General features: G+C 41.1%; 1 protein-coding gene across 2 annotated transcripts; it reads right to left on the reverse strand.

Moving 5' to 3' along the window:
- Positions 1-618: 618 nt before the first annotated feature.
- On the reverse strand, positions 619-18,265 carry LOC131248188 (RGG repeats nuclear RNA binding protein A). Of its 2 annotated transcripts, XR_009172163.1 has the most exons (8): positions 17,834-18,265; positions 17,379-17,694; positions 17,149-17,217; positions 16,370-16,502; positions 3,108-3,266; positions 2,956-3,012; positions 1,286-1,582; positions 845-991 (listed from the first exon to the last, which is right to left on the reverse strand). XR_009172163.1 is itself a non-coding variant. In XM_058248302.1 (7 exons), exons 1-7 carry the CDS (start codon positions 18,030-18,032, stop codon positions 797-799), a joined length of 1,128 nt encoding a protein of 375 aa, XP_058104285.1. In that variant the 5' UTR covers positions 18,033-18,264; the 3' UTR covers positions 619-796. The 2 variants fall into 2 exon arrangements, 1 of the variants encoding a protein (XP_058104285.1); XM_058248302.1 differs by lacking the exon at positions 1,286-1,582 and having other exon boundaries at positions 619-991; positions 17,834-18,264.
- Between the last annotated feature and the right edge of the window lie 691 nt (positions 18,266-18,956).

The following is an 18,956-nucleotide window of genomic DNA, read 5'->3' on the forward strand; positions in this document are numbered from 1 at the left end:
ATCTATCTCAAATATCAAAATGCAATAACCTGGCAACCCTTTGTTTGAAAATTTAAAGCCTATAGAAGGATAATTGCTATAAAACTGGAAGATAAATGTTCACATAAAAGCTCTATATTACGATATAACACTTCTATTCCCCACGTGTCACTTGTGCATAATATCCAATCCATGAAAAAGATCAACCGCATTGTAAAGATTACCTTCGCCTAAAAACAGCCCAATCCATTCATCTGATGTACTGTGTCGAAAGCTCATGGTTTTACTCCATGTATTTACTGTGTGTGGCTAACCAAATAAATGGATTGTACAAATTTTTGATCCCTGCGAACTTCAATTTATGGTCCATGTTTTTGACGGCTAGGATGTTACACTAGAGTGACACATTAACAGAAAATAGAATTGTATGTGGACATATATCATATTGGAAATCATTAGAAGGATTTCAGCAACTGCCCATGGTGCAAACTTGCAACATACTTCTTAAGATCTTTTATCAGGGAGGGTAAAAAAACCTATTAATTTCATAAGATTGTACCAGGAGATGTGAAGTGCCCCACATGCATGAATATGCATGCTGTGAATGAGTCATGTGACAGAAGCATTGTCAGCAGACAATTGAGGAAACACCTAAATATACATTTAAAACATTTAAAATATTCAAAGATCTTTTTGATACAGGAAGCCTCATTATTCCTGTGGATCCTGCCACTCACTAACTACTCTTCCAAACAAAGAACCAGAACAAGAAGAAAAATACGAGAGAGGGAGAGGGTGAGAGAGTGAGGAGATGATCTCACTTAGCACCCAAGGTTGGGAACTGACCGGGATCTTCAATGGAAGGAGCTGCCGCATTATTCATCACATCGACTCCAGAAAATCCAGAAAATCCGCCTCTAGAACCACGGCCTCCGCGACCACGGCCACGGCCACCAGGGCTGTAGTACCTCTCCCCTTCTGCGGGCTTCAAGAACTCGTTTATGCTAAGTGGCTGCAATGCACACAGGAAAGTAAAGGGGACTGTCAAACAACCAACATAGAAAATGGTTTACCAAAACTAATGAGGAACAATAGATATCTAAGACTGAAAGAAAACTCAGTGCAACTGTAGTCCGTTATTCCCCAAACTTGATAACAAGAGTTGGTGAGCGAAACCATCCCCTCCGAGTCACGAAATGCAACAAGAACAACACCAACTAATACGTCAAAATCTGAGTTTCCAGACCAATGTACTGCATATCAAAATACTGTTTGATATTGTGAAGGAGAAGAAGAAGGGTCATACCTCAAAATCCGAGTTTCCAGACCAATAAATTACATATCAAACAACTGTTTGATATTTGTGTTTATTGGTCACTTGAAACAAAGAAAACAAACAGCTACTTGTGAAGAGGTGCCACCATCGTCATAGCATTGTTCCCACTATTTGGGGTTGGCATTACAAAGCCTGTTTCACCAATCAATCCAATCTAAGGCTCTATAATCACTTTCATCAGTAGTGAACAAGACTTCATCCATTATTATCATGTCAAGCAACATCCTTTTATGTCTTCCTCTCATCCTTTTTTCAGGCCCTTCAACCCTAACAAAGAGCACTGTATTTTTTTATCATAATGGATCAAGAACACAGTTCCTACCCAAGTCAGTCTGCCTCAAAGGCTCCACAGAGACTCAACTAGGTATTTAGTTAATATTTAGAATAAAATAAGAATACAAAATTTAGGAAATAATACAAAAAACATATGGAAAATAGTAAACTCTTTTTTCAGAAACAGGTACCTTTCACAGCAATAGCAACAGCCAAACAAGTGAGCCTCTTGCCATTCAACAAGGAAGCCATCACAAAGATACAAAGCCAAACAAAATAGCCCTATAACCCACACCATGAAAGATTACATTCAATCTTCCATATCCCCAACCCACTCTCCAAAAAGCCTGCTAGATATCATGAATAGGACGCCCACAAAGAAGGGGTTCACCTTTTTCCAAAATAACCCCATATCTTTTGAAATTTAAAAGTTTCTATTTTAAAAAACTTAACAATATTCACTTGGGTCTTGGCAACTCTAGTAACATCAATTATGTATTCCTTAACCATGTTCTCAAGCCCCACAAAACCACTCTTTTAATTGAAAGGTTGACAAAGCACCAGAAATTGGTTAAAAAACATCAACTTGATGGGCATGGTTACCACTGTTAGACTTCCTTGAGAATTCCAAGCATGTCCAAAAGGACGGTAATTCAGTCTCAGGCCATAAAGATATGATAAGGAAAGGAATACAGTAAAAAGATATATATATATATATATATATATATATATATATATAGGGAAAAGGTACTATGCGCTCGACCTCACAATTAGCTCCCGTGAGGTCGAGCTGTGTGGGCCCCACCGTGATGCGTGTCGACCATCAACACCGTGCATTTGATGGGTACCCTCTAAATTATGGGATATCCCAAAAATCAGCCGTATACAGAACTCAGGTGGGCCATACCATCTAAAATCATGTGAAACACCGTTTAAACATATAAAAGCACTTGGTGGGGCCCACCTGAGTTTTGAATGCTGCTGAAACTTGGTCTGAACCCTCATGCAAGTGGGACACACATAATGGATGGGCTGGATTTGCAAACCACATCTCGGTGGGCCCAAAAAACTGATTATGAATGTTTTAATGGTGCACGGCCCCTCCCCACTTCTGTATGTGGTGTGGCCCACACAAGTCACGGATTGACTTGATTTTTGAGACCTAGGCCCACGATGGAATGGTGCATCTGACTGATGGGTTAGATGTTCGAAATGCATCACGGTGGGGCCCACACAGCTCGACCTCATGGGATGGACTCGTGAGGTCGAGTGCATAGTACCTTTTCCATATATATATATATATATATATATATATATATATCTCACAACAAATAAATCACAGAAAGGAAGGCAATAGCTATCCTGACCTTTTTAACTTTGTCTTCCTTGTCAGCAATCTCTTTCCGCTTATCCTTTTCAGAGCCCTGATAATGTAACCAAAAAAGATAGTTATGATGTTTGCCTCCAGCTTCAAAAAATTACATTATGGGAAAAGGATAGGGAGTTTCCAAAGATTCACCAATTTAATGAAGATATCATCATTGCTCTTCTTAGAAGAAAGCTGTTGCATGGATTCAAATTCCTTGTCCAAATCCACTTTCCTCTCCTCTGTTTTCAGGGCTTGCAGGGCCTTCCTCTTCTCTTCTAGTACCTTCTCGTACTCATCCAGAGTCATCTCCTATTTTGAAAAGAAACATGTCAGCAAGTAGAGTCTCTACTTTGAAAGCTTCACAGCAGTTAGTCTGAATCACATGGAAACAGGGCAAGCTTTCCCAAAATGTTAACAATTAGGGAAACTTTCTAGTTTCAGGAAAAGCCATCCAAGGAACCATGGGACAGATATTCTAAAGATGGAAAGCTTTCTAGTTACAGGAAAAACCATCCAGGGAATCATGGGACAGTTCTAAAGACGAAAACTGCAGTGGGGTAAGAGTAAATTCGACTCTCTTCAATAGGATGGATGTGACAAGATGAAAATTCCTTATCCATGTCAAGACTCCAAATAATTTTTGCCCTCCAAGAATTTTGACACATCATGAATTAAATTTTCGAGAGATCTACGATGATACTTGCTGAAGAAACAGGAATTACCATGTAAAAGCAATAATAGCCTTCATCTCTTCATAGCCTCATGCCCTTAGTTTACAGAAGCTTTTTAAAAACTAGATTCAGTGTAAAAATGTGAACATGAGAAATGACAATGTGAAAAATACACTAATATATGGCAGCATTGTCTTCCATGCATCCCAAATTTACACATTTTCCTATGGCACTTTGTTGACTCTTCTTGCAGTTCAGTTTGGTCAAGTTTTGTTTTGAACACAAAGTCATTGCCCATCAACTTCAACAGCATTGTTGAAAAGGGACAAAAAAGGAGCGAGCAGTGTTATAAGAAACTTTAATTGGAATAAATCAAATTCAGAATCATCCCCCAAATCTTAAAATAATGTACTTTTCCTGTTGATGCTAAAAGTCAAGAGATGAGAGTCAATCACGGACAATTTAACAGTAAGACATCACCCACCCAAATCCCTGTAAGACAACCAACTAAAAGACCAAAATCTCTCCGAATCATCAATTCGACACTTAAATATGTACAATGTTTTTTGAAGGGTAGGACGAAAAACCTGTCGAATATTTACAGCCAAATCAAATTTAGGGCTCCAGACAAGAATTTAAAAAATAAATAAATAAATAAAATAAAATAAAATAAACCGAAAAAAAAAAAGAGATCACCATTTGTATGAATGTTTCAAGAATATAGGATTTCAATACATAATTAAGTGCATGCCAAATTTTGTGTGGACTGACACGAGAAAATGATAAATAAATATTAACAAAGAGATCTCAGGTCAAAGAGCATAAGCATCCAACCCAAAGAACAAGCCACTATAACACTAGGAGTTTAAAAAAACCATACAGCTAAAGGAACTTGCAAATGATCATCTGGAAGGTTGTTATAAGGTGCTCACAACCAATCATCTGCAGAATAGACAGATGATAATAGTAAACAATGCCTGTACGTAAGGTAGGTATGCTGAATGTGTCAATCAATTAATTGGCCAGTCGCTCTGCCACCAAGATATGAGCCAAGTGTGGGGTTTAGCAGGGCAAGAAAGCTATTCTAGGGAATCTGTGTTTCTTAGCTACCTCTTCGGCAGTCTGGAGAGAGGAATAACATGACCTGCGAAAACAAAAGGGAGTCTATTTCTGAGGTGATATAAAAAGTGAGAAGTTACGTTAGCTTTTGGGCATGAGCCTCAAAAGATTTGTGAAATATAAGAGGGGTGATTTTCACTTCCAACAACAAAAGTGAGTCTATTTCTGCAGCGATAGGAAAGTGAGAAGTTATGCTAGCTTCTGTGTGAGAAAGAAAAGATTCGTGAACCATAGGAGGGATGATTTCTATAGAACCTAGGAGGGCATCTACATGTAATAAGGGTGTGAAGCTTTGTGGTATCCCGAGGGTTGAATTATTTTGCCTTTGGCATTTCAATTACCCTTTACTGATTAAAAAAAGGACTTGCAATTGAGAGTTTTTTTCTTGGCACACCTTTGTGAGGTCGGGGCTGCTTATTCAAATGGAGCAGCCACTATCAAAACGCCCTGGCCAGATCCAACCAGCCCACTCATCAAATAGGCCACAAGTGTAGAAAAAAATGGACGTGGAAAAATGACAAATGGTTCATATCCAAGTGTACATGTAGCCCAACTGATGAATGGACTAATGCAGTCATTGCGCAGGGCAGATTGATGGCGGCCGAGTTTGGGACATGTGTCATCTTGGCATATCTTCCACCAGTACTATGTCCGTATTGATCACATGGTTGTTCTGATAATTCTGAGTTTTAGAAATAGGGAAGTGTTGAGATATGACGCACTACTAAGAACTTTCAATTGTGCACCAGTACCATGAGGTCTGAGACTCTCAAGTGTTGAAAGAAGATAACACAATCATTGATCATAGATAAGGATCATTTCATGAGTCAATGAATGAACTGTCGAAATTATTATTATTTTAAAAGACTAGCAAGGATTGAACCCTGGATCACTTATACGTACTACACTGTCAAAATTAATGGTTAGATTAATTGCTAAATCCACCATCAGCTCTACTGTTGGATCCACCAACCAACCTACTGATCCACTGATCAGTTTTATTGAGGCATTGAAGTTCAGACTAGTGTTTTAACTAGCAAATAGCATGTGGCGTAGCATTCACCCATCCAAAGTGTAAGGCGTAAGCTACATAGACACATTGATTGCAATGTGAAAACAAGGACAAATTGGACAAAGTACACAGAATCAAGTATGGACACATTGATTGTACTGTTAAAGCAAGGACAATTTACGTAAGGTTCAGTGAGGATAATGAAGTTCCAACAGAGGAAAAAAGTGTGAACAAAGCACAAAACAAGGCAGTATGAAGCACAGTGGAGTCTGGTAAATGTCATGCCATCCAACAGAGTGGTCACCGTTATAACTCCCATAAACTGACCAGAAGAACATATAGGGTGATTCATGACAATCAACAAGTGGGAACTCGCCAGCAAGTTTATTCAAGCTCAAGGAAAAATGATGCAAACAGCCCCACCATCAGATCTCATATCAAGAGACAGGATCCATGGTCCTTATGATGACAAAACAAGGGCTCAGATATATGATCTGTATGATCAGATTGGTGGGCCCCACAAGTGGCCCAATCAAATTGTCCACCACACACATGTTCACTGTTCATCCATATACATGCATGGGCTGGTTTGATTAGATTCCAAAAGTTCCTAATCAAGTTCCTGTTTTGATTAATAGGAGTATATACTTGTGAACACCCCCTACACGTGGATTGATGCCCTCACTTTGTTGGCTTTCTCCGTCCATCAGTTCTGATTTGATTTTAATTAAATGTGGGGTTGACTCAGAGGAAAAAGTGAGTTTGGCACCAACAACTGTCATGCTCCAAACTCGGGAACCGGGCTTACAAAATTCCCGGCCGCCGAATCTAGTACTGACAACCTCTGTAGTACCCCATTCTCGGCTCCCAGCTCCCATGCGCTAAGTTCCAATTCTGGGATCCTACAAGGAGAATTTTCAAGGAGAATTTTTTTATTTATTTTTTTTTTTTTTGTAAAGGAGCATAACCACAAGTGTACCCAAGTCACAAAACATCATCACCACATATCCACTGATATAATGTTTGACTACAGTGTTAAAAGGAAAATACATGATATAACAAAACTCCAAAAGATGGAGCACATGCTCCTGCCTCAATATCATTGTGGTCTAGCACAACCTGCACGTAACAAACGTGCATAAGCTTACTAAGAAGCTTAGAGAGTGCGTGCGCAATGCATATGCCAAGCATACAGATGTCAAAGTAAGCAGAAAGGATGGAAGGCTAAATCGGCAAGTCTATAAATGATGTTAGCCATACCAAGGCTATGCAATGCAAGGCCTACATGGCCGAATGTCATATGCTAGAGATGCAACGCAAGCATGCCAATCCTCAACTAGTCCACGTATCAGTACGGTTCGTCACTAGAAACATCACCGGGGTCTACTACACTCCAACACTAACCGTCGCCCCATCGCGCACATGACCAAGTGAGTAGAAAAGACCTCACTATCCGCCTTGCAAGTGATACGCCAATGCCCACCCAGCTCGTCGATAGCAGACCCATTTACGAGCTAGTCAAACTCAACCTAGCTTACAACCCTCTACCCTCGGGCAGATAAGGTCACAACCCTTTTTCAACTGACCACGACACAGTGAAAGACGCGGCCTACTGGCATTCGGCACTCAGGCTCTCATGTTATCCACTCGGTCTCGACGTTGAAGTATTCTACTGGGACCACAAGGTTTTAGGGACTTTCACCCAAAGACATCTATATAGCCCTAATGCTAGAACAGATATTTCCAATATCCAATCTGGTCATCCACGATATGCCTGTGGAGGCCATAACCTTGATGTCGCTAGGGCATAAAGTGATTGTGACATACAAGATGCGAAATGCATGAGTCATACCATCCAAGTCATGCATCAAACCTGCGCGTACCACGCGATCATATGAGGCAACCCTATCTCATATGGGGTCCCCTAAGTATCTCAGCCCAAAGGCATATGCTATGATCAATCACCACCCACAACATGCATACAAATGCTGCGTATGGACACATGTTTGGGCATGATGTCATTATACTAAGCATGTTCTAAGTGTGTCCTACCAGGCCAAGTACACCAGCATATTATCAGACCTATCAGATAATAATCGACCTTAATCAGCACTTCATATACAAAGAGTGGGAACTGAATAACATGCCCACTAAAAATATAGAAGTCTATGTGGTGTGGCCCACATTAGACTAACATCAGCTCCTTATGTAGCCTACAAGGCATGAATTGAATATATATATATATAACAAGGCGGGGTCCACTGGGAGTGACCTAGATGGACGCCCACATGTACAACACGTGTCACTAGACTACCAATTCATTTGGGCACATGGCTCACTACTGATGTCTCCAAATAATCAGATTAACAATGACATCACTATAATTACTTAAATAGAATGATTTGCACCGTCTGATCATTGCTAACGTAAATCGACGATTACAAATCATTGGTTAGTCACTAGGATGTGATCCTATGCTCATGGCCCATCTGAGTCTTGGGATTTCATCAGTTCAGGCAAAGTATATGCTTAAGATAAATGGATTTAATAAAACCATAGTTTCAACATTCACACACCAACTAATTTAAAGATTTGAATCCAAGATGCCAAACATAACCAAAGACATAAGGGATCTTGATTCCAAGGATTCCAAGTCCAAGGGATCCCAAAACTAGGGATTCCCAAGTCCAAGGGACCCTAAAACCAAGAAATCTCAACTCCAAGAGGTTTCTACCCCCACATTACCCTATGGTGTGGCCCACCTTTGATATGGATCAACCTTAGTTTTGGGCCCATGGCCTAACATGATCTGACAAGACGGATGAACGTAGTGGATAGGATACATACATCATATAGGGTCCCACGTGTGGGGGCAGCCCAAGGAGACTTCTGCCCTCACATCACTTGGCAAAACTGCCCAGTGACACTTTTTTGTTTCTTTGTTCTCTTTTTTTATACACTATCAATGCGGGCCCCGTGTGGATCTTCTACTCTATTCACCGCGTAGTCCATCTAGAGCGGCTCTAATGGACTCTGTTTTTGGTTGATTTGGACGAACAAGGACTCCACAGTAGGCCTTGGAGGATTTCAACAGCAATGGTCCGTTTCCCTCATTGTGGCCCACCTGAGATCCAAAGTTGTCTCATCTTTTGGCTCATGACCTAAAATGATCATGAGAAATTGGTGGACGGTGTGGATTCAATATAAACATCAGAACAGGGTTCCACTTGTGAGACACAGAATTGGCCAAGAATGTGTTACCGCCCACATGCATGACATTCATATATTTTTTTAATAATATTATTATATTCATTGAATGTTTTCCATACACTATTAAGGTGGGCCCCAATTGGATGATCTAATCCCTTCACCATCTTGACCACCTTGAATGAGGTCAAATAGACTTTGACTAGGACTGGTTTGGATGATCAGGGACTCCATAGCGGGCCCTAGAAGGTTTCAACAAATGGACATTGTTCTCCTTGTGTAGCCCACCATGATTTTTAATTTTTATTTAAACCAGTTGATTGTGTAAGTACACTGGGATGGTGAAAATACACCAAAAATGGATGTGATCCAAAGCTTCTTGGCCCCACCATGAGTTAGACATTCAAATGGATGGAGTGGATTTCCTAGGTGGGCCCTACCTCACCCTTAAAACACAAGAGAGGGAGAGGGGTAGTAGCATCATTGTCGCTGGACATAACAATGTCCAGAGAACACGTCTCTGGCACCATTTACCTTCCAAAACTACCATGTGGGCTTCTCTCGTGGGCCCCATCATGATTTATATTTATATCATCGACACCATCCATCCGATTTCCCTTCACATTTTCAAAGTTGAGCTAAAAAATGAAACTAATCTCAATCCCATGTGGGCCATGCCACAAATACTAAGGGGTTGGGTCACCCACTGTCATTTCTTACTTTGCATGGGAGGTTTGGAGTGAGTTTTCACACGTGGGACCCATATTGATGTATTTATTAGATCCACACCATCCATCCATCTGCCGGCTCATTTTAGCCGTGGAACCCAAAAATCTAGCCGATCCAACCATCAAGTGGACCACACCACAACCGATAGAGAAAGTGGAAGCACCCCTTATGTCAACCATGCGGACGTGGGGTGGGGGTGTCCCAACCATGGATCCCACCTTGATGTATTTGTTTAATCCACGCCGTCAACCACCTTCTCCATGTCATTTTAGGCTATGAGACGAAAAATGAGACAGATCCGAGTTCCTATTGGACCGTCCCACTTTTAGAACTTTCTAAGGCTGATTGTTGTGTGTAGTTGGTGGACCTACCCATCATTAGACTCCTTTGGTCCATAGAAAGCTAGCCGATATAATGGACGGAATGGATTATCCATTACTGGACCCCACATAGTAGAAAACAAAATAATAATAATAATAACGGAAGAAAGAAAAAGAAACAAAAAAGGATGTCACTGAGTGTTATTGCCCAGTGACGGTGAGGGCGGAAGCCTTGTTGGGCTGCCCCTACACGTGGACCCACCATGATGAATGTGTTTAATCCACACCGTCCACCATCTACTTCAGATAATTTCAGGCCATGGGCCAAATTTTGTGGTAGATCTGAGTCTCGAGTGGGTCGTATACACACCCCCAACCAGTATTTTGCTAGTCCCGAGCAAAACATGCAAAAGATTTTCAAATCCAAAATAAAAAATTCCTTGTAGAAGAGTAAATTCATATGATTCTAAAAATAATCCGAATAATAGCATTCCAAGGTACACAGTTCTAAAAATTGAAATGAACCTAGATTCTAGTGTATTTAGCAAACAACCAATTTATTTTTCATCAAATAAATTCATGCCATATGAGAAGGAAGCATTTAGAAATTGGTGGAATTTTTGGTAAAATTAAAAAAAAAAAAATCAAAAGGCCCTATTTTAAAAATAAAAGTTCAAAATAAATTAAAATATTCAAAATTTTTGGGATTTTTTGGTAGCAATCTGTCCATAATTTAATTGTCAAATTTCAAGTTAATATTCTCGTGTCAATTTTTTAAGGCTTGAATTAGGAGGGACTTGGATTGTGCACGTGTTAAAGTCTTTTGGGCCCACCTTGAATAAATGTGTTTATCTACACCATCCATCTTTGCCAACATAATTTTAGGGCATGAGCCCAAAAATGAGGCACTCCAAAGCTCGGGTGAATTGCACCGTAAGAAACAATAATAATAACATTCACCATTTAAAAACTTTTTGGGGGCTAGAAAAGTTTTAGATCAAGTTGAAGTGTGTTTTCCCTTCATTCACGTATGTGTGACCAATTAATATGTTAGATTGAAAATAAACATTACGTGGGGATTTTAGGAAATTTTTAATGGTGAGCATTATAACCACTATTTCCTATGGTGTGGCCACCGAGATTTGGATATTACTAATTTTTGGAATCCTGACTTAAAATGACGTGGCAAAATGGATGTACGATATGGATAAAACATATATATATTATGGTGGGGCCCACTCAGTCCGATATGATTGGATGGAAAATAAACGTTACCGTGCGCCCTACAAATTATTTAACCGTGAAAATCATTATCCCTGCTGCTATTTTTGGTGTGGTTCAGATGATCTCTAGATATAATTCATTTTTTGGGTGGTGCTCTAAAATGATCTCTGAAAATAGATGAACGGTGTAGATGTAATAAATACATCACTGTGGAGCCCATATAACTTTGATCTCCTTTGAACCGTTCGTACAACTCGAAGCTCGAGGAGTGTCAGCGCTCGTCTTTGCGTGACACGTACCTACAGCAGTATTAAAAAAAAAATGGGGAGATAGGGAAACGAACAGAAAAAAAGAGGGAAAGAAGAGAAGAAAAAAAGAGGGAAAGGGGGAAAGAAGAGAGAGAGAGAGAGAGAGAGGAAGAAGAAGAAGAAGAACAGGAAGAAGCAGCCGCAGCCACAACTGCAGTTGCTCGAGAAGAAGAAGAAGAAGAAGAAGAAGAAAGAGAAGAAGAAGAAGAAAAGAAAGGGAAAAAGGTAAGGTTTTTTTGTTTTTTGTTTTTTGTTTTTTTTAGGGCCCGTAACAGCCGTTACGGGTCTGTAACGGCCGTTATGGCCCGTAACGGCCGTTACGGTCACTGAGTGTTATTGCCCAGTGACGGTGAGGGCGGAAGCCTTGTTGGGCTGCCCCAACACGTGGACCCACCATGATGAATGTGTTTAATCCACACCGTCCACCATCTACTTCAGATAATTTCAGGCCATGGGCCAAATTTTGTGGTAGATCTGAGTCTCGAGTGGGTCGTACTAAGAAGAATAATGTCCATCTGTTGAAACCTTTTAGAGCCTGCTATGGAGTCCTTGATCATCCAAACAAGTCCTAGTCAGAGTCTATTTCACCTCATTCAAGGTGGTCAAGACGACGAATGGATTAGATCATCCACTTGAGGCCCACCTTAATAGTGTCTGCAAAACATACAACGAATATAATAATAATATTTAAAAAATATATGAATACAATGCACATGGGCGGTAACACATTCTTAACCAATTTTGGATCTCACAAGTGGGACCCTGTTTTGATGTTTATATTGAATCCACACAGTCCACCGACTTCTCAAGATCATTTTAGGTCATGGGCTGAAAGATGAGACAAATTCAGGTCTCAAGTGGGCCGCAATGAGGGAAACGAACTATTGCTGTTGAAATCTTCCAAGGCCCACTGTGGAGTCCATGTTCGTCCAAATCAACCCAAATCAGAGCCCATTAGACCCAATCAAGATGGACTACGCAGTGAACAGAGTAGAAGATCCACGTGGGGCCCGAATTGATAGTGTATAAAAAAAAGAGAAACAAAGAAAAAAAAAAGTGTTACTAGGCGGTTTTGCCCAGTAACGTGAGGTCTCTTTCACTCACTAGGTCATACGTGCGATGGGATGACAGTTAGTTTTGGAGTGTACTAGACCCTGGTGATGTTTCCAGTGACGAACCGTACTGATACGTGGACTGGTTGAGAACTGGCATGCTCGTGTTACATCTCTAGCATATGACATTCGGTCATGTAGCCCTTGCATTGCATAGCCTTGGTATAGCCAACATCATTTATGGACTTGTTGGTTTAGCCTTCCATCGTTTCCGCTTACTCTGACATTTGTATGTCTGGCACATGCATTGCGCACACACGCACGCTCTCTAAGCTTCGTAGTAAGCTTATGCACGTTTGTTACGTGCAGGTTGTGCTAAACCACAACAATATTAAGGCAGGAGCATGTGCCCGATCTTTTGGAGTTTTGTTATATCATGTATTTTCCTTTCGGCACTATACTCAAACATTATATTAGTGGATATGTGGTGATAATGTTTTGTGATTTGGGTACACTTGTGGTTATACTCCTTTACAAAAAAAATTCACCCTGAAAATCCTCCTTGTAGGATCACAGAATTGAAACCTAGTGCATGAGAGCTGGAAGTTGAAAATGGGGTACTATGGAGGCTGTCGGCACCAGATTCGGCAGCCGAAAATTTTGTGAACACGATTCCCAAGTTTGGGGCATGACAGAGTCATCGCTAGCTAGAATACGGCTTTAGGATCTATGTTTGTCTAGAAAAGGAAGCGGTTAGGCACCGTTTTCCACCCATGCAATGCACGGTCTCTGCTTTATGAGAGTATACTGTTTTTAAGGGGACTTCCAATACTACCAAGTTAAGCTATACTACGCTAGGCCCCAGGGCTTAGGTTAGTGAAATAAAGAAAAATATAAAAGCAGCATAAGAGTAGACGGTTAAGCCATATTGTGCTAGGTTTCAGGACATGGGTAGGCAAAAGTTTTTAAAAAATATTTTTTTTAAATAGTAAAAGATGTGTGCATGGAATTTGTTGACTTTCCCAGTATGTGCGGAGTAGAATACGGCTTCATTCGAGATGTGAGAAGAAAATGAAAAAATTAAACACAATTTTCGATCAAAAGCAATGGCTGAATGTCCCGAATTTCAACCCTACCCGTTGACTTTAGTATTTTCCTCTGACTTTGAACATCAATTGACAGAGCAACCTAGCAGGGAGAATGCTTCAGAGATGGCAAAGGGTCAAATGAGTTTGGGTGCGTATAGTTTTAGAATAAAGGAGGGGCGCCTGAAACTTTCTTCCAAAGGACTGGTTGAGCAAACCTTCCGCAATACTTCAACTCGTCCCGCACATTTGCCTTTGCTCGCCTCTCTTCTTCTCCTTTTCACTCGCACGGAGCTTCTTAAATAGACGAGAACCATGCCAGCGACTGATTAGAGCAAATCAGCGCACTTCGTACACGAGGGCAGACCCTGTGATTGGACCAACCTACCTACACCCAGAAACGGTTGTTCAAGGACTGATTTTGAGCAAAACCGGTTGTTCCTATGCCGATTCTGCGTAAAACTGATCCTTGGTTGACCAGTTCACCTATAACCGAACCTTTATGATCCGTTTATAGTTATTATACATGTTTTAAATAGGTTCTTGGGTCCAAGGGTGCTCCGAGGACCGTACTCTTCCTTTGAATTGACAATTATATGTTTCAGCGACGATCGATCTAACCCAATGGCTATCTTCAGTGCTTGCACTATGTTGTATGAGTGCTTTGATTGGCACTCAATTGAAGTTGACGAGTAGGATTTAATCTCACCTAAGGTGGGATCCACACTTAGAAATTAGCTGAAAATAGTCCATGCAGGATCCTATCACCTAGAAACGGTGCTGGCAGGAGCGAACCCTACTCGTCGACTTCAATTGAGCTCCAGTTAAAGCACCCACGCGGTATAAGGCAAGCCCTGAAGATAGACATCGAATCGGATCAGCCATTGCTAGAACACAAAGGTATCGAAGTAACGAGGGAGTATGATCTCAATAACACTCAAGGAACGCCAAAACCTATTTCAAAAAGGTGAAAAACCTATATAAGAGGTAAACCAGTATACGCACTCAAGAATTGGCTTAGGAACGACTGGTTCTACTCAAAATTGGTTCATGTGCATCCATTTCTGAGACTTAGGTTAGGCCAGTCCAATTGGAGACCCTGCCCACCTGTAAGCTTTGCTCTGATTCATCGTGATCCGTTGGCAGAGCATCAACAAGTATTTAAAGAGCACCTTGTGAACGCCCAACAGAGAAGAACCATCAAGCCAGGCCAAGAGCTCAATCATCACCAAGAGAAAGGCTCAGCCTAGCTCCGGTATCCATTCTGATGGCAACACATCCTCACTACTCTACAAGTTATACGTGTCTAGCCCTCTGCCACATTTGGGAAACCCTCCCTCTTGCCATGTTCCTCTGTCAGTCGAAGTCAAAAGCTGATGAAGACACAAAAGTCAACAAGTAGAGTTGAAATTTTGGGCATTCGATCATCCCTTTTTTTATCGAAAAGGGTGTCTGAATTCCCATTTTCCTTCTAATATCTCAAATCAAGCCGTGTTCCGCTCTACACATACCCCGAACGTCAACAACATTTGCACGCATGCACATTTTATATTGCCTTTTCTTTTTTAATATTCCGCCTACCTAGGGTCTTGGCACCTAGTGTGGTATGGCTTAACTCTCAATTCATATACTGGTTTTTTTTTCTTTTTGCGTTTCTTTATCCCCCTAAAAACTATACAGTCACGGAAAGTAGAGATTGTGCGTCGCACAAGCGAAAAAACGATGCCTAACCTCTTCCTTTTTCATAACAGAGACCCTTACTGAGAATCTATAGTGCAGACCAATATAAGAGTCACTCGGGTCGAGGAATCTTATGATTTCTCATCTTCTAGGTGATTCTACGGACTCTAACAAACCATAGATTCTAAAGTCATATCCTGGCTAGTGGCAACTACAAGAAAAACACGGTTTTACCTCTCAGTCAACTCCACAGTTAAATCAAATCAAAACTAGAATAGACAGACGAAGAAAGTCGTGAAAGTGAAAGCATTTCCACATCTTCATGTGCAAGAGGGGGCATTCACAATACTATAAGGGGCTACTGGTCTAAAAAGTTTAAAATTTTAGTTGAAGTTTGTTAAGAAGCTATAGCAGTTGGAGTAGGTTAGTATTAAACAAACACTCGACAATACATTTATGGGCCTCTTCTTTCTTCTTTTTTAAATTATGACTGGTATCAGTATGAGTTTAGGGGTATGAGTCTTTTGCGGCATGCCTCTTCTAGTTTCGCGGTGAGATGCCACTAGTTATTTCCTTCATTCTTTTCTTCTGGCTGTTTCCTTCTTCCTATTGAGTATTGACTATTTTTTAAAGCATGGTGTGTGATCTTGTTGGAGTTGGAGATTAGCTGCTGAACTTCAAAACTTCATCAACAAATTCAGAAATCAGGTGTGCCTACTTATCATATCGTTCAGAGTGAAACCTCAGTTTTTCAGGTTAAATGCTGGTCTTCACTATTTTATGTTGGAAAAAGTTACATGAGGAACAGGATTGCTATGACCACCTAAAAATACAGTAAAATGGAAATCGACTGGAAAAAAAATTAATGCCAAAACAAGAAGGAATTCACTGAATATAAATTTGCAAACAAATTCATGAACATCACAGAACTTCAGAACAACTTGTTCAGTAGTCAGTATCAAACGAAATGCAACAAGTCTAATGATGCAGCTGAAGGCCATTCACCTTTTCTTCAGGTTCTTTCTCTTCTGGCTCAGTGGCAGCATTCTCCTTGTGGACACCTACAGCATCTTCCTCTCCTGGCTGCTGCTCTTGGCTCAAGTTCTTCTCATTTACATTGATAACTTCCTCAGTTTCCCTAGGCCAGAAAAAGACGCTCAAGAGAAATTTGCCATTCTACATATTACAACTTGAAACAATCAAAAAAAATTGATATTGTTTGTGGTGTGATTGGATATCTGAGGAATGCTAATTCCTAAACCCAATATTCAAGTGCCCATGACAGACACATAGGACCTGTGCAGGATCTAGAACATTCATCAGATGGTCCACTCAGTGCAGATGCCCTCATAAAATCGGTGTGGCACAATCATCAGGTGACCAAGACATGAACAATGAATGTTGTTTACTATTTTTCTAACCATCCATTTCTTTTTTGCATGGGTGGCCTACCAAATAAATAGATCGGACAGGCTCTAGGACTAAAGAAAATTCACATTGGTAACCACCACTTGAACGTTCTGGTTTGCCATTGAATTTTCATAGCAGGAATGTTGGTTGTCTTTCAAAATTATGACAACTAATTTTGTTTCAAGTCCACGTTACAAACTGAAACTGAACAAAATCACAACTTGGGACCATCTATTAATTCTAACGAGGTCAGGCTAACCAAACCTTAGACATTTCACTTCGTTGCAACTTAATTATCAGACTCCATGAGAATTTCACATCCAAACGACCCAACAAAATGAATTGTGGTCATGATTCATGGAAGGTGCACTCACTGGGCAAATACTTCATCAGTCTGAGTTCCCCAATTGCCACGACCACCCCCTTCGCGTTTAAACTCATTGCTGCAAATAAATATAAAAAAGAAAAAAGAAAAGACAAAATCAATACATCATACATGAGTAAAATAATACAAATGGTTTTCTCCTTGGAAACCTGTATTTAAATAAAACCACCGAATGTGCCCAGCAAGCAAGAGAAGACAATTAAATGATTAAATATATACCCGCGTCCAGTCCCACTGCGGCGTTCAAATTGCCTCCTAGGCGGACGGTCACCGTCCCCTGCCTCTCCATTACTGAAACCACCACGACGGCCGCCACCACGGTGAGGACTGCGGGGCCCGCCACCATAGGACCCACGCCCTCTTTCCGAGGACCTTCCGACATCACCATCCTCGACCGCACCATTATTAAATGTGTTCTCGGTATTTCCAAAGTCCCGATTAAATCCACCACCCCCGCCACGTCCGCGTCCGAATCCACGTCCGCCAACGCGTCCTGCACCACGCCCAGCGCCTGTGTCGTTCTTCGTCTCCCTCACTAATCCCAAAAAATGAAAAATCAAATAATAGAAAAATTACGTTAAAACACAAAATAGAGATAAAAATAAATATAAACAGAATAATCAAAAAGACGAAAGGTCAAAAAAGAAACAGAGACAGAGAGAGAGAGCCCTAACCGGCTTGAGCTGGAGGAAGAGGTTTGGAGGGCATTTTAGCCGCCGGCGGCTGCTTCTGAGAAGCAGCTTGCGTTGGAGCTAGGGCTTTCTTCGGTGCTGCTTTCTGCTGCTGCTGCTGCTGCTGCTGAGCAGCTATCAGCTGCGACGGATCGTCGTTATCGTCATCTCCCAACAGATCGAAAGGGTTCGCAGTCGCCATTTCCTCGACCGATTGAAAGAAAACCCTAACGCGCAGAGATACAGCAGCAACCGAGAAAACCCTAGTTTTTTCCCACAGATTGGTCCATCGATGCAAGATCTACGTCCAGAACGAGCCCTCTGTTTCCCCCGTTATACCTTTTCCTGAGATGAGAAGATGAAAGAGGTCTGGAAACCCTAGCCGCAACTTAGAAAGAATGAGTGAGAAATGAGGGAAGAGATTGCGCACTAGCAAAAACCTAATCTCTCCGGCTATTTATCGCTATCAGGGGCTCCCTGATAATTATTATTTTAAGGACCGAATTAATGATCCACGGGACTACTTGAAAGTGTACTCTTCTGGATGTGTACCATTCTTCCATAGAGAATTATATGACCTTCCTTCAATACGAGGCAAGTGGGCCACATGTTGATCCAGACCATCTATCTGTTTGGCGCTGCCTTGGATAGACCATGCAAAAAAATCAGATTGTGCAATCCTAACCATACAATCTGTGGCATTAAAATAGAGTGGCTGAGATCTTCAAATCTGGACGATTTACTGGGGCATGGTCCATTAGGGTTGGGTACCATCAGACCAACGGTCTGGTGCATGGGGCCCATTTTGCACGAAATGAAACTGAGTTTTGTGGGCATCTCTTCACTGAGAGTTGCTATGGTGGATGGCCCTCGCGTGGCATGTGAAACTTGGAGTCGTTGGATTTAACAGTGCATTGATGGACCACCAACGGTGGGGCCCATCAGTCTAATTGTTGTGATCGCATGAACCGGGTTAGTTTCACATGGTGGGCCCCACATACAATTGCGGAAACTCCGCTTCCCTCTACCAGAAATGCCCCGTATTTGTCACAAAATGGCATTTTATTTGCACGAAATTACAAGATTCCTGCTTCCCTTGCTTTTTCTTGACTCGAAGACAAGTAAT

This window comes from Magnolia sinica, chromosome 6, assembly GCF_029962835.1.
Source record: "Magnolia sinica isolate HGM2019 chromosome 6, MsV1, whole genome shotgun sequence".
In the NCBI taxonomy this organism is placed as follows: Eukaryota; Viridiplantae; Streptophyta; class Magnoliopsida; order Magnoliales; family Magnoliaceae; genus Magnolia; species Magnolia sinica.

What these genes read in the sequence shown, in the direction of transcription:
- LOC131248188 (XM_058248302.1), bottom strand. Translation starts at nt 18,032, where the DNA reads ATGGCGACTGCGAACCCTTTCGATCTGTTGGGAGATGACGATAACGAC. An exon ending in ACTGATGAAGTATTTGCCCA is followed by an intron (nt 16,503 to 17,148) that starts GTGAGTGCACCT and finishes TTTCTGGCCTAG; the next exon opens with GGAAACTGAGGAAGTTATCA. An exon ending in ATGATATCTTCATTAAATTG is followed by an intron (nt 3,013 to 3,107) that starts GTGAATCTTTGG and finishes TTACATTATCAG; the next exon opens with GGCTCTGAAAAGGATAAGCG.